At 47.7% G+C, this 15,145-nt stretch overlaps 1 protein-coding gene across 1 annotated transcript in view; it reads left to right on the top strand.

Annotated features, from left to right (window-relative positions):
- The window catches only part of ANAPC4 (anaphase promoting complex subunit 4), a 36,231-nt gene extending 30,831 nt beyond the window's left edge, over window positions 1–5,400 (top strand). The window contains exons 21-28 of the mRNA XM_077880720.1: window positions 688–785; window positions 1,356–1,417; window positions 1,501–1,539; window positions 1,640–1,741; window positions 2,525–2,599; window positions 3,456–3,629; window positions 4,301–4,424; window positions 5,041–5,400. Of these exons, the coding sequence (XP_077736846.1) occupies window positions 688–785; window positions 1,356–1,417; window positions 1,501–1,539; window positions 1,640–1,741; window positions 2,525–2,599; window positions 3,456–3,629; window positions 4,301–4,424; window positions 5,041–5,268 (902 nt within the window). The 3' untranslated portion in view covers window positions 5,269–5,400. The remainder of the gene's footprint in view (window positions 1–687; window positions 786–1,355; window positions 1,418–1,500; window positions 1,540–1,639; window positions 1,742–2,524; window positions 2,600–3,455; window positions 3,630–4,300; window positions 4,425–5,040) is intronic.
- Window positions 5,401–15,145: the final 9,745 nt, after the last annotated feature.

Raw genomic sequence — 15,145 nt, 5'->3', positions numbered from 1 at the left:
CACGGGTATAGATTGTTTTGTCGTTTTCACGCTGGGCATTTGCCAAACCTCCTGGGTAAACCTCATTTTTTTAATCTATAAATTGGAGCTTGCGATGTTTACTTCGTACAGCTGTTGTGAGCAATAGAAATAACATATAAAGGAATCTAGCATAGTTGCTCTCAGCGAACAATTATTTATCACTTTCTACTGGTAGGGTAGCCTTTTGAAAAGTAAAAAAAAAAAACACAGCTTTAGTTTTTGCCTCCTGTTTCTGTTTTTATTATTAACCTCTCCCAAAACAATACTGGACTGCTTTTGTCACCCCATTGTGGCAAAGAGTAGAGAAGAAAGAACTCTGTTTTACCCTGTGTCTTGTGGTTCCCAAATCATCCCTTCTTACACCCAGCGGAAGCACACCGTTAGAGTTTGGTGGGGAAAATAGACTAGAGTACCAAGCTGCGGGACTCGGCTTGTAGTAAGCATGGTGGGTTTTAGTGGGCTGGCAGCAGGGGATGATGGAAGAGAGGCGGAAGGCCACAGTCATTGTCATGAGGTCGTGCAAAGGGATAGTGAAGCGGTCAGGGGACTCTCCACGGCCACAGAAGCTGTGCGGACTGGCTCTGACAAGAGATTATTTTCTCCTAATCATTTGGTTTACTATAGCTTCGTGGTTTTGTTTCTGTTTCTCTTTTTGCTTGAAACCAGAAAGTCCTTTGCTGTTTCCGTATTATCCTCGAAAATCATTGCATTTTGTGAAAAGGCGGATGGAGAACATTATTGATCTGTGCTTGCAAAAACCAGCAGTAAGTTTGAAAAACAAATGCATGTCTTTGTGTAGGAGGGAGGGTGTCTATAACATGTGACTCACGATCATAGTCATTAAGGTGAGCCATATGAAAATGCTGGGATCCAGCTTTTGGCTAACAAAATCGCCAGGTTCATTTGGTTCACCCTAACATTTCCTCTCTTATTGTTAGTTTCTTACATAAATTAAAAAGTAAACAAATAACAAGGCTATCGAAAGTGTTGGCAACCTTATTATTTTATGTGTTCCTAGAACAGACTTTTTACAAAGGGTCTTGGTTACAGAGCTGTTGTGTCTCATTCTCAGGAAGGAAAGTCGGTGCCGTGAGACTGGGGATGGGATGGGGGTTCTTAGTCTGGCATGCACGCTTCTCCCCAGCGTCCTTTTCAGCTCACAATTTCTTTTGCCTCTTTTCCTTGCTGTTACGACTGTCACTGAAGTCTCTTGTGTGAAAGCTTGGTGATCTAGATGGCTTTTTACTAGATTTGAACAGTGATGGTCAGGTACTTTCTGTAGAGTATCTGTGTGTATGTAAATATTTTCATTGTATTTTTAATGTTTTATTTAGGACGTAATTGGAAAATCGATGAATCAAGCAATCTGTATTCCATTATATAGGGATGCTAGAAGGTAATTCTGTTTACTTTTTGGGTGGTAAAATTCAGCAGCCAGTTTAATTTTTCTTAGCCTTTTTTTTTTTTCTTTTGTTCTAGTCAGGACTGTACACGCAGATTGTTCAAATTTCCTTTTCTGTAAGTATGTGTTTCTCCCCATCTCATGTGAGCAATACAGTCTTGTTCTCTGCAGTGATAACTAAAAATCAGGTTTTGACATTACATTTTTTTCCCTTAGGTGGAATAATAAAACCTCAAATCTACATTATCTTCTTTTTACTATTCTGGAAGATTCGCTTTATAAAATGTGCATCTTAAGGAGACATACTGATATTTCCCAGTAAGTATTAAAGTTTGAATTAGAGAATGAGATTGTATGATTTTTAATAATAAAACCTACAGCTTCCTTCCCCAATGTTTTGGGGTTCAATGAAGCTGCCTTACGACTTTGACTTAGACTTGCTCTTAGGGTGTTTTCACGTCATTAGGATGGTAACGCCAAATCAAGAAGCTGAGTGATCCCCTCTGATGCTAGATGATCTTTTGTACAAGTGTAGCTGTGACATGCGGGATTTCTTTAGGGTTAAAAAAAATATGACAATCGAACCCTCAGGATGGTATCTCATGAACTTGGAGCAGTTCACAACTTTGGTTTGGGTTCCTTATCGAAAGGATTTTTGCCTCAGGCTGAGTATGCCTTTCATTAAATGAGAGGCCTGCTTATAGAGACTTCTTTGAGAACCCGAAATAAAAGTTCTAAAACATAAGATCATGTACAGAAATACTGATAGTATTTTAATCTGAATTTGAAGGAAATGTTTTGACACCCAAGATGGGGCCAAAGAGAAATAATTTGGTTGTTCCAATCGTCCTTAATTCTGTAAGGTTTCTAGCTACTGTAGTGACTAAGATTTTAAGCCAAGTTGTAATTCTGATGTAGGGTTGTCTATCTAGGTGTTTAAATGAGTTGTCAGTGCTGCAGAGTGAGCATGACGTATTTTGGTCAGGGACGTGCTGTGTGGGTGAACATACTAACAGTGGCTCGTGTTCTTTCAGGCATTTAGATGATTGGCTATCCAGGTTGTCTCACACAGTCTCTTTCGTACCCCCTTTTTTTTTCAAGATCTGTAACTAATGGACTAATTGCTATTAAATTTGGGAGCTTCACATATGCCACAACGGAAAAAGTGAGAAGAAGGTAAATCTTGGATCTCATTTGGATGAGATTGTGTACATGTGCATGCATATGATGGGTGTGTATGTTTAATTATAGAAATGTGGTTAGACTGTGGGACAGTGATGTTACGCTTAGCAGGCCATTGTAACTTGCAGCTCGGGACAGGATCGCTTACGTAGGTTATACTTTGATTGACTTACTGGTCAAATAGAACCATCCTGCCTTACAGGAATTTATGTAGCTGTGGTTTCCTGTGATTGATACTCTTGAGCTCCCCTGTCTGTTAAAAAAGCAAGGTGGTTCCAGGGGGCATGTGGGCCAACGATCATGTGAGGTGGCATCATTCTCACTGCTCTGGTATGTTCTTAGGAATAAAAGGCTAACAGTACCAGAGTCGTCCCTGAGGCTGTGGAATGGACGCTAATCACAGGCCAGTCCTTCTCTCACTCACTTTTCCTTACATAAAAGGAGTTTTTTATGATAATATCTCTGAAGTTGTTGTGACTCTTCATCTGTAAATCTTACTTTTCAGTCAAGTGAGCCTGCTTGTTTAGCCAGTATATCTACAAGGGGCCATTCATGGAATTTCCATAGGCTTAAGGCCTGACTTGGTGTCAGGAGTGTCCTGGAACCGTGAATCACCTCACCCTCACGGGTTTTTCTTTTTCCATGATGACGTATTTTTAGAGCCTAGTTCCGTTAGTGAATAATCACTATTGTTGGTAACTGATTTTAGTGCAAACCAAGGATATATTTTAAATGTAATTGTACAGAATGTCACGTGGGTTTTGTTTCATCCATTTTTTTGCGTGGTACCAGAGTGTTTTCTCAGTAGTCCCGATCACTTGTGATATAACAGAAAGTACTTCACTTCCAGCACCTACAGCTGCTTAGACGCACAGTTTTATGATGATGAAACTGTAACCGTGGTTCTTAAAGACACCGTGGGGCGCGAAGGAAGAGATAGACTCCTGGTCCAGCTGCCGTTGTCTTCAGTGTATGACAGCGAGGTTGCTGCAGAGTATCAGTTCACTGGGGCTTACTCCACAAGGTGACTCACTCATTCATAAGAGCATCTTTGGGACACAACAGTTAGGTGCTTTTTAATGCGTCTTGTACATTCTAATTCTAATTCCTTAGGCATGCTAGACCATGTTTACGAGGGATGGCAGTAAAGTCAGCTGAGCAGAAGTACCATTTTTTTCTTTAAAAAATACTGGCTTCAACAGCTCTTCTGCCCTTTTGCTTTATTAAAAAAATCAAGAAGTACTTGGTGAAATCAAGCAGAGAATTATTTGGAATGGCAAATGGGACTTCTGTTGTGTTTTCAAGGGTAGCAGTTAACCCCAGTTAATAGTAGAACTGCTCTCAGTGGTTTCCTTTCAGAATTAGAATCTCAGTAGCCATATGGAGGGGACACAGCCAATTCCAGAAACGACTTTGGTTTTCTTAGATTTAAGTGAGTGGGTCTCTTCTCTAATTTAAAAATAGGTCTGTTTTCCTTGAAAAGGAATCAGAAACCTCAGTAAGATGCCATTCTGGCTATTTGGAATCGCAATATTTTCCTAGGATACAGGGTCGCAGCTTTTTACACAGTGGCTGAGAATTACACTGGAGAGGGGAATATTAGTAGAAGTCGAACCCATGGTGGACAATGATACAACCCTTCATAAACCAGGGAGATCGCTTTTTCATTCTGGGGTTGGTTTTTCCCTTCTCCAGGCTAGATGAACAGTGCAGTGCTATTCCCACACGTACCATGCATTTTGAGAAACATTGGCGATTATTGGAAAGTATGAAAGCACAATATGTTGCTGGGAATGGTTTTCGCAAAGTGTCCTGTGTGGTAAGTATTTACAGATTGTTTGCTGACCAAGAATAACAGGAGGACATGACTTTGGAGCTATCGGGTCCTTTTAGGAAATGTGAACATTTCTTGATGTACTGCTTTTTTTTTTTTTTTAAGATTTTATTTATTTATTCATGAGAGACACAGAGAGAGAGGCAGAGACACAGAGGGAGAAGCGGGCTCCTCACAGGGAGCCTGATGCAGGACTTGATCACTGGACCTGGGATCACGGCCTGAGCTGAAGGCAGATGCTTAACCACTGATCCACACAGGCGTCCCTGTGGTGTATTGCTTTTATTGATTATGAACATGTTGTAGTCTTGGCTGTGTAGCTTTCTCATTCTGAGAAAGCTTAATGAGTCGTACAATTCCAGATATTATTTGTTTATTTAAAATGATCTCTACTTGAAAAAAATAAAGTGATCTCTACTTGAGATCGCTGTGGTATATGGAGATCCTTTTGCAGCAAATGAGGCTAAGTGAGGTGATTTTGTTGTGAATCCATGGGAAAATAACTTTAATCAAAAACCATTCTTCAGACTTCTGACTTCTTGTATATTATGTGTTAGTTAAGCTATTAATTTAAAAATTCTATGCTTGACCTTTTCTCCAGTTGAGCTCAAATCTCCGCCATGTGAGAGTATTTGAAATGGATATAGATGATGAATGGGAGCTCGATGAATCTTCAGATGAAGAGGAGGAAGCCGGTAATAAACCTGTGAAAATAAAGGAAGAAGTGTTGTCTGAGTCGGAGGCGGAGAATCAACAAGCTGGTGCTGCTGCCTTAGCTCCAGAGATCGTCATCAAAGTGGAAAAACTTGACCCTGAGCTAGACTCCTGATCTCACTTGCCATTATTTTGTATGTTCTCATCACGTCAGGGAGGACATGGGAGACGGACTGAGGTGTTTTGGACCACTTTTAATTTTCTTTGTATCACAAGGAAATAAACCATACGTTTTAGTTTTTCCTTAGTCCTCTTCGTCTTCTCTCGGTAGTATAGTCACTATGATAGACTTTCTTTTTGCTAAGATTTCTTTTTAATACTGTGTGCACAACTCATGTTTAAAGAAAACATAAATCGAATGTGAAGAATATTTCAGTCTTTTCTGTTAAAAGATAGGTGTCAGGAATCATCCCTCTCTCCAGAAGAAATTACATTTAAACAGTCATTCATCATGGGAGGTTTTGATGCATTTAGTATTTTAAACGTGTAGATAACATTTATTCCTATTTTTCCGTCTTCCCCTTTTCCGTCTTCCCCTTTCTAGTTGATTCTTGGGTCTCCATAATGCTTTCAAAATTATGTTTTTCAAAATTATACGGCTTTACTGTAATGCTAAATAAGATGGATACTGTCTTTATTATCTAAATAGCAAAAACACCGCTTGACACCTACATAATTATCTTCTCATTTTGTTACTGGATTTGAGCTCTGAATTCTTCGAATTGGCAGCATTTAGATGTGTCATTTTCCTGTTCAGAATTGATCAAAGACACACGGTGGCTTTCTATGTCACACCTTAGGAACATTAGAAACATGGATCAACGAAACCTAATTTAGCTTTTGTGCACATGTTGATTTCCTGGTGCTCGTTCCTAAAATGAGTCATATTCGATGAGTTTCTATTTTATATATGAATTCTAGTATCAGTTCACCATGGAATGAAAGCATCACTTTTTAAAGCTTTAAATATTTTCAGGCAGGAAAATATACTATATCCACAGGAGTGGGTAACTGCCTGGTCCCGTATCATTCACCTGTTTCTTCAGTAGTACCTGTTGGGCTAGGATTTGAGGCACATCATGCTTTAGGTGCCCCAGGTACCTCAGTGGGGCTGATCTGTGTCGGTGTTGAAGGGAAAACTGAAGAGAAGCCACTGTTGTGTGGATGAGCTCGGTGACTAGAGCCATCATCTTCAGGAGAGCGGCTGTGCGGCGGGCAGCCTTGTGCGTAGCAGGCCTGGAACACGATTCATCTGTAATTTGCATAAATGCTTCTTGGTGGTCGGTCAGTTTCATGGCGTAGCACAGATGTCTTGAATTAGCTTTTGTGAGCAAGACAGGTAATCTCTCAGGCAGCATTACAGCTTATTAGAATGAATTACAATTTCACAATGAGCAACCAGTTCTTTATTAGACAGTAATCTGTCCCATGTGACTTCAGCATGAAATTTATAAAGATTTTCTGACCTGGGCACATTTGCTTTCTGCAGCTGCAGCCTAGGGATGAATTGAAGCCGAAACTCCCAAACTCTGCGTTCATCTCGAACCAGGCATCGGTACTAGTTCTGTTGCTGTACTAGCGACACCTTAACATTGAGTTAAATAATTGTGAATCATTCCTGATTTTAGGAGGATAGTTTTTTCATTAATGATTTTAATGCATATGATAGATAATTTAGGAACTGGGTTTATATTATGTCAAAGGAGAAGAGTTTGAACTGATAGCCGAATTCCATCTTAACTTTTATTTTTTAATTTTAATTTTTTAAAGATTTATTTATTCATAAGAGGCATAGAGAGAGAGGCAGAGACACAGGCAGAGGGAGAAGCAGGCTCCCTATGGGGAGCCCAATGCTGGACTCAATCCTGGATCCCGGGATCATGCCCTGAGCTGAAGGCAGATACTCAATGGCTGAGCCACCCAAGTGTCTCTGGGTCTTAAGTTTTAATAAGTGTGGTGCAGATAATCTGTTTTTTTTTTTTTCAAATAATCTGTTATCATTTTATTTTTAGATCTAGGCTCTGATTTCCACACCATGAGAAACTTTGCTTTTAATATTTAGAAATAATTTGAGCAATAGAGACTATCGTTTTATTTCTAGTTTATTTAGCAGCTGATGCTGAATATGAGTTTTGAATTTAGTGAATGACCAGCAAAGTGGGGCTTGGAGGACCCTGGGCAGTGGGCTTCCCCCCACACAGCCTGTGTGGGGTTTCAGGCCCTGACCTTCACACAGCGGGGATAATCGAGTACCTGTCTCAGGGTTTGAGGACTAAATGGGTGTTGTAGAGCGATGTGGTTGGCACATATCAGACACCTGATAAAGATCAGCACTTATTAAAATTCTGTACTGCTCTCTTCAAGGATAAAATGTGTTGATATTTTAGGAATTTAAATAGCACTTTTTTTTTTTTTTTTTTTTGTGCCTTAATGGGCACTGTGATAATAGTCTTGCTAATTCTCTGGCTTTGTAGGTTTCTTTTTTCCTTCCGTTCTTGATTTTTTTCCAAAACAAAAATTTTACACTTAGCAAAATGCTAAAACATTTTATCTTCTTTATTCAGAGCATTTGAATATAAATGTGAAGAAAACTATGATGGTATGTAACCTTGGGTTTATGACCCCGTAACTAGGGAATCTCTCTTAGATACAGATATAGATATAGTTGTCTGAGTTAATCTAAATACTTGCAATTCTTGAGGAAATCTAGCAAGCAAGTGTGCTAAATACTTCTAAAGACTGCTGTAATTGAAATCATGGGTTGTATGAATTCGGGGCAAATCAGTTTCTTAGGCACCTCTTGCATTTGTAGCAATTATTATAGACTGATTGCATTCATTAGAATATATATTTGACTGTCCAACATATCATTTTTAGTTCTCACTGAACAAAGGGAGAGGGTACTTAGCATTATGTGAAGTCAAGGTCACAAAAACCTTATCGTATGAGAGTAAGGATTATTTTACAGCAGGAAATAGTATTTAAACTCTTAGGAATACTCTCTTTCTGTGTCTCTCATGAATAAATAAAATAAAATCTAAAAAAAAGAGTTCTTACAAAAGAGTGAGACCATTAAGTAATCATTAAAAAAAATCAACCTCTAATTACTAAAAAACAGCTTCCATAGACTATAGAGAGAGACGCAGAGACACAGGCAGGGGGAGAAGCAGGCCCCACGCAGGGAGCCCGACATAGGACTCTATCCCAGGTCTCCAGGATCACAACCCAGGCCAAAGGCGGCGCTAAACCACTGAGCCACCCGGGCTGCCCAAGAACTTTTTTTTTTTTTATTTTGTTTATTTATTCATGAGAGACAGATTGAGAGAGAGGGAGGTAGAGACACAGGCAGAGGGAGAAGCAGGCTCCATGCAGGAAGCCTGATGTGGGACTCGATCCCGAGACTCTAGGACCAAGTCCTGGGCCGAAGGCAGGCAGCAAACCACTGAGCCACCCGGGGATCCCCGAGGTCGATCATCTTTTAATTAAAAGCCGCTCCCTTAGATGCATTGAAAATGGATATATTTTTTTACTTACAAATGACCCCTGTGCGATTAATTTTACATGCAACACGCTCACCGTCCTGTAAATCTGTTTAAACGATGGTGGGCCTAATTATGCCGAATCTATGCACTGCAGCCTGTACCACTGAATCCCAGAGGGCCACGCTTCAACCTTCAGCTCACGTCCCACCGAGCAGTGGATGCCAAGGTGGGTCTGCATGGGCCAGGCAGCTTGGCTAACAGGTGATGACAACTCATAAATGTCCCCTTGGCTCTGGGGGGTACAGGGTGAACACACAGCACCCCCAGATGCTAAGTGTTCTGCGTGGTTATTGCTGTACAGATGATCAGTCCTCCCGCCACATGACCACGTGACGCCGAGCCCACCCGCTTGATAGACATTTTCAGTGTCAAAGCAAGGAGACAAGTTTGTAATCTGTGCCTCAGGCCCTTCCAATTCCAATGTTCCCATATCTCCCCAACCAGGCTGAGAACCTTAGGAACTGTTTTTATTCAGTTCTGATTCTCAATTCCTGCTACAGAGCGACCATTAATATTTTGATTTGTATTTTTTCCACTTTTCAGATAGTAGAACTGGGTGTTTAGGAGCCCAGCTAGATGCTATAAACTGGCATCCGTGACTGTCAACATGTCAAACGATGGTGAAAACCGTTCTGAAGTTGACAACATGTTACTTCCTGTTTTCCCTTCCACCACGTGCTTTGCACCATTTTGTCCTGCCTACCTTTCAGGAAGAGGTGTGGAGGATTAAAAAAATTTATATATACAATACACCTCTCTTAGGCTGTAAAGTCAGGATGTCTACATAACAGAGTGGGCGTGGAAGGGGCAAGGATCATTGCTGCGGGGTCCTCCGGGGTGCAGAGCCCGTTTTCTCCCTGCTGGAGGAGGAGCTATCAGAGGACACTTGGAAAGAGTGGCCGGGGAGGCAGGAGGACACCTGGGTGACATGCTTGACGGAAACCCCGTCAGGGGAGCTTTCTTCATGTCACATGCTGCCAACAAGTGGAGGAGGGAGGGATGAGGATTGGCTAGTATGTCTGAGAAAACTTGAGCCCTTGAGCACTTTTCCGTTTGTGAGCATGTTCCCCACGGCTCTGCTGGCCTTGCCCCTGAAGTCTTCCCTGCCATCGTCTTGGGGCTCCCCCCGACTCATACTGGCTTTCTTTCCTGTTCTTTCTGCCCCAGAGCTCTGAGACGTGCCATTTGCCAGGAACAAGCCCTTCCCCAACACCTCATGGGCTTAATCCTCACTCTCAATTCCTCAGCCTATGTCTTCCTCGGAAAAGGCGACAGAGATTTTAGGAATCTCTCCTCCCCCTCCCTTTCATGCCAGATGTCACGATTTGCTGTTATGTCCTCCTCTGGTGCCTATTTTATTGCCTAAATTAGGTTATAAGCCCCGTGGCCGAGATGGTGCCCAGGTTGTTTACTTCCTCACACCCGGTGCCTGGCACGTGCTGGGTGCTCCAGAGATCCTGCACGATCGGGGTCACCAAACATGCTGGCAACAGCAAAGTGGACACTGGTTTGAGATATGAAAGAGAAATTATCCTGAGATTTTAACAATATTACAATGAGTCAGATTCATTCACAAATGAGTCGTACCCCCAAATTTGCAAACTGATTGACAGATTACATTCCTCTCCTTAAGAAAAAAAAAAACCCCGTCGTGGTCGGTCCAGGCTGCGCCCACCGAGAGTAACAATCCCCGGTCGTCCTTGAACCTCCCCCCCACCCAGACACCGCCGCCTTACACCTAGATTTCCAAATCAAGATCCCTTGTTTTCAGCCTCCGCGTAATTTTCAAGGCCTTTGTTTTTGTGACCCTAAGGAAGCATGTATGTAAAAGATGGCTTTTAGTTAAAAAAAGAAAATCAGTCACGACACCGACAGGATTGGGTTCCTCGGGTGGCAGTGGCCGGAGCCCCGTGGGAGCGGGGGAGGAACAGGAGGGAGGGGAGAAGCAGAGGCCACCAATGCGGGCAACGTGTGAAGAATTTTGCTGCAAGAGTGGGAGGGGGCATGGACGGCAATGGGGAGCTTAAAAAAGAAAAAGATCAGGGCGCCTGTGGTTAAGCATCTGCCTTTGGCTCAGGGTCCTAGGATCGAGTCCCACGTTGGGCCTCTGCTCGGCGGGGAGCCTGCTTCCCCCTTTCCCTCTGCTGCTCCCCATGCTGTGCTCTCTCTCTCTCTCTCTCTGTCAAATAAATAAAATCTTTAAAAAAAACAAACATTGATGACACGAAGGCATATTTATATGTCCCCAGCAGTGATGTGCTGAAGGAGAAGGAACTGACTGTTTCCAGAGAAAAGAGAAGCGTGAGAGTGAAATCCTTGAGAAGGCAGAAAGGTGGGGAGGGCTCAGCGTTGGCTGGAGCACCCTGCCCCTTGCACCCTAGCAGGCTAGCAGGGGTGCAGTTCCCCCCGTGCACGAGGCGTCGAGGCCTCCGCTGACACGAGGAGCAGCGACTTCCCCCCACTTGCTGGGGACGCGAGGTGTCAGCTGAGAGGGGGTGCGCTTCCTGGGATCATTTTCTCCTGCTGGCGTGTTGGGTGCAATCTGGATTGGGGGTTTGCCCACCCACTTCGGCCCAGGCAGCGAGGGCGAGGGGTTGGGAAGGTAGTCACGCGGTGACTGGGGCCGGAGGATTGGAAGGTGGAGAATTGTGGAATCTTGGAATTGGGGTGGGGGGGAAGACAGGGAAAGGCAATGGCCGGTCAGGGCCATTTGCAGGGACGGCGCCAGAGGTGCCCCAGAGGGCCTGGCCCTGAGGTCCCCCGGGAATGGGGAGAACGGGAAAGGCCTGGCGGGGGACGCCGGGGTGGCTCAGTCGATGAAGCGGCTGCCTTCAGCTCAGGTCGGGGGGGCCCCGGGGTCCTGGCATCGAGCCCCACATCGGGCTCCCTGCTGGACGGGGAGCGGCTTCCCCCTCTGCCCCTGCTTGTGCGCTCGCCCTCCCTCCCTCCCTTCCTCCTTCTCCCTCCCTCCCTCCCTCTCTCTGTCAAATCAATACGTAGAATCTTTAAAAAAAGAATAAGAAAGGACTGACTTGGGGTCAGTAGGGAGGCAGTGAGGCTGGGATTGAAACTGGGCCGGGATCCCCGGGGTGCTCCGCGACAGCGCGGGGAGGACGGCGAGGTCCCCGCGATCCTCAAGGCCTCTGCGAGCAAGGGACTCGCTGACCTTGTACAGAAAAGGAAATGCGTGCAGGAGTTTCGCTGCGTGTCATTCACACTCGTGGGGGGCAGAGCCGGGGTACAAGGAGGGTGATGGGGCCCCATGACAGCGACGGCTCACAGTGCGTGTGGGCCCGTGGGCGGCGGGCCCCTCGCCGCGATCCTGCACGGCAGGTGCTGTTACTGGCACCATCCCCACTTCACAGATGGAGAAACTGAGGCGCGGGCAAGTTTTCTAACCCGCGCGTGGGAATGACAGGAGCAGGGTGGGGGGAGAGGGCGTGAGCCAGGCAGCGGGGGTGGGCACCGAGCGGCTCAGAGCATCGCGGGCCAGAGATCCGGTTCCCGGCCCCGGAAGGGGGCTTGTTGGGGGAGCCAGTCGGGCCCCGGGGGGTGCACAGTGCGGCCCTGAGAACGCAGCTTCCCTTTGAGAAGCAGGAGCGAAGGGACCCGATGTGCAGATTGGCTCAGCGTGGGTTCCCCCCTCCAAGGGCTGCGCCCCCCACCCTGCCGGGCCTGGGCTCCCCCGCGGCCTGGGCCTGTCTGGGAGGCTGCAGCGCCCCTCAGGCCGGGGAGTCAGCGCGCAGCTGAGCCATCCAAGGTGGGGGCCGCTCCCCACGGCCACGGCCACGGGGGTCTGAGGGTGCCCTGTGCCACCGCCTGCAGCCGGGGAGCCCGGGCCCGGCCTGCGCTGTCCCGCTAACGCCCGGCGGCCCGCCAGCCCGAGGTTGTGTGCCAGGGTCCCCAGCCCGAGGTGGGGTCCCCAAGTCCCCCGACAGGGGGCCTGTCGCTCAGGGGCTGGGTGGGACACCCCTGCAGCGGGCGCTGGCTCGCCTGTGCGTGCGGCTCAGGGAGGGTCGCGCGGCCACACGGGAGCAGCACGGGGCCTCGGCCCTCAGCCCGGGCCCGGAGTTCAAGGCTTCGTGGGGCGAAGCGAGGACGGAGCCAAGGGGCTTAAGCAGAGGCTGCTGGTTCCGAGCTCGCAGGGGCGTGAGCGCTGCACCTCGCGGGCCGGCAGGGACCCACCGGGGAGGAGTGGGGGAGGGTGGGCCCGGGGTGCTGCCGGGGGAGCCAGGGCAGGCTCGGGAGACTGGGGGGCCCGGGGCGGGGGGCTCTTCCTGGGTGTCCCCGAGGCGGGACGGGAGCAGACAGCAGGGAGGCTGTCAGTCCCAGCAGGCCCTGGCCACGGGGGCGCTTGCCCGGGGGTCCCTGGGGGCCTCCCGCGTGGCCCTGGCACCAGCCCGGGTGACCTCCTGCGGGGCGCGCCTGTGGGCGCAGGGAGCCGCTCTGCGATCGCCGCCCGGGATTCGGGCCCCGCGTTTCTGCATCTTCCCGGGGCACCTGCAAGGGCCGAGGGCGCAGCTGCATTCACGCTTGCGCACCTGACCCGGCGGGCTTGCGGGCGGTCCTGGGCGGAGGCTGATCCAGCTGCCGTTTGCGCCGTTTGCACCTGCCACTTAGAATGAGGGACCGTGCTGTCACCAAGTGTACAGCAGGGGGGGGCAGTGGGGTCCGGGCCCAGGCTCCCAGGGGCGGGCCCTCGGGGCGAGGCTGAGGCTGGCACGGGCTTTTCCTTCTCCACTTTGCTTTTTCCCCTCCTGGTGGGGCCGGGGTCTTCCGGCCCGGGTGACACGATCATCCTGTGTTGGCTAAGGTCACTAAGAGGATGTGACCTCCGGTTGACCCGTGGGCCGGCCCCGGGGTCATCCAAGGCTCCCCACCCGCTGGAGCTGTTTCAAGGACGTAGCCTTGGGGTTGAGGCCTGGGTGGTAGAGTCACTGAACCACGTGAAAGCCTCGACGTCAAGTTTTCAGGTTCTGGCGGGCGGAGGTGGTGGGGGGATCTACTGGCTGCAGCTTGACTGCACCTGTCGCCCACCAGGCTGGGGTGGCCTGGCTCTCTCTTCTGTCCCTCCTTGCCCTCTGTGTATGGGGTCAGATGTCCCCTGGGGAGGGACGCCTGGGTGGCTCAGTGGTTGAGTGTCTGCCTTGGGCCCGGGGCGTGATCCTGGGGTCCCGGGATGGAGTCCCACATCGGGCTCCCTGCACGGAGCCTGCTCCTCCCTCTGCCTGTGTCTCTGCCTCTGTCTCTCTCTGTGTCTCTCATGAATAAATAAATAAATAAAATCTTAAAAAAAATCCATCTGAACCTTGTTTCCTAGTCTGTAACTCAGGTGCTCCTCAGGCTTCCCAGAGACTTTTGTGAAGGCGGCTTTGACTTTCGTGACTAGGATCAATGCCACCGAGTGGCACGCTTGAAAGAGGCTAAAAAGGCAACTTGTAGGTCACACTGATTATCGCAATTTAAAATACTTCTTTAAGGAAAAAACCAACGCTGCAAACCCAGAGCACACGGTTTCATGTGGGAGATGGCCAGAAGTCAGGGGCAAGCAGAGCGAGCCCGGGCGCGGAGCACCCCCGCAGTGCCGTTCGTGTACGAGGGGGGGTTGGCAGCGGCCCGAGGTCACCGGCCGAGTCATCTAAGGATTGCTCTTTAGATGGGTTGGGGCGCCGGGTGGCTCAGTCAGTTAGGCAGCTGACTTTTTTTTAAAATTTAAATTCAGGGGATCCCTGGGTGACGCAGCGGTTTGGCGCCTGCCTTTGGCCCAGGGCACGGTCCTGGATATCCGGGATCGAATCCCATGTCAGGCTCCCGGTGCATGGAGCCTGCTTCTCCCTCTGCTTGTGTCTCTGCCTCTCTCTCTCTCACTGTGTGCCTATCATAAAATAAGTAAAAAGTTAAAAAAAAATTTAAATTCAGTTAATGCCCATATAGTGTATTATCAGGTTCAGAGGGAGAGGTCAGGGATTCATCAGTTGCACAGAACACCCTGGGCTCATGACATCACGCGGCCTCCTTCATGCCCGTCACCTGGTTACCTCGTAACCCACCCCGTCCCCTCCAGCGACTCTCAGTGTGTTCCCTAGAGTTAAGAGTCTCTCTTATGGTTTTCCCTCCGCTCTGATTTCATCTTATTTTATTTTTCCCTCCCTTCCCCTATATTCATCGTATGTGGGATTTGCTTCTTAAATCCCACATACGAGTGAGGTCATACAGTTGTCTTTCCTTGATTGACTTATTTCTAGGCATCCGTCTCAGTGATCTCAGCTCAGGTCTTGATCTCAGGGTGGTGAATCTGAGCCCTGTGTCGGGCTCCACCCCGGGCGTGGAGCCTATTTAAGAGGAAAAAAAAAAAAAAAACCCAGTGTTCATGTTTGATGTATTCATTTTTGTCATTTCATTAAAATGTGCCACAGTCCACGTTCCCGGATTGGAAACCTACGGCTTGTC

Source organism: Canis aureus, chromosome 2, assembly GCF_053574225.1.
Source record: "Canis aureus isolate CA01 chromosome 2, VMU_Caureus_v.1.0, whole genome shotgun sequence".
Lineage (NCBI taxonomy): Eukaryota > Metazoa > Chordata > Mammalia > Carnivora > Canidae > Canis > Canis aureus.
The sequence above is the reverse complement of the archived record's forward strand: the minus strand, read 5'-3'. Positions and strand labels throughout refer to the sequence as shown.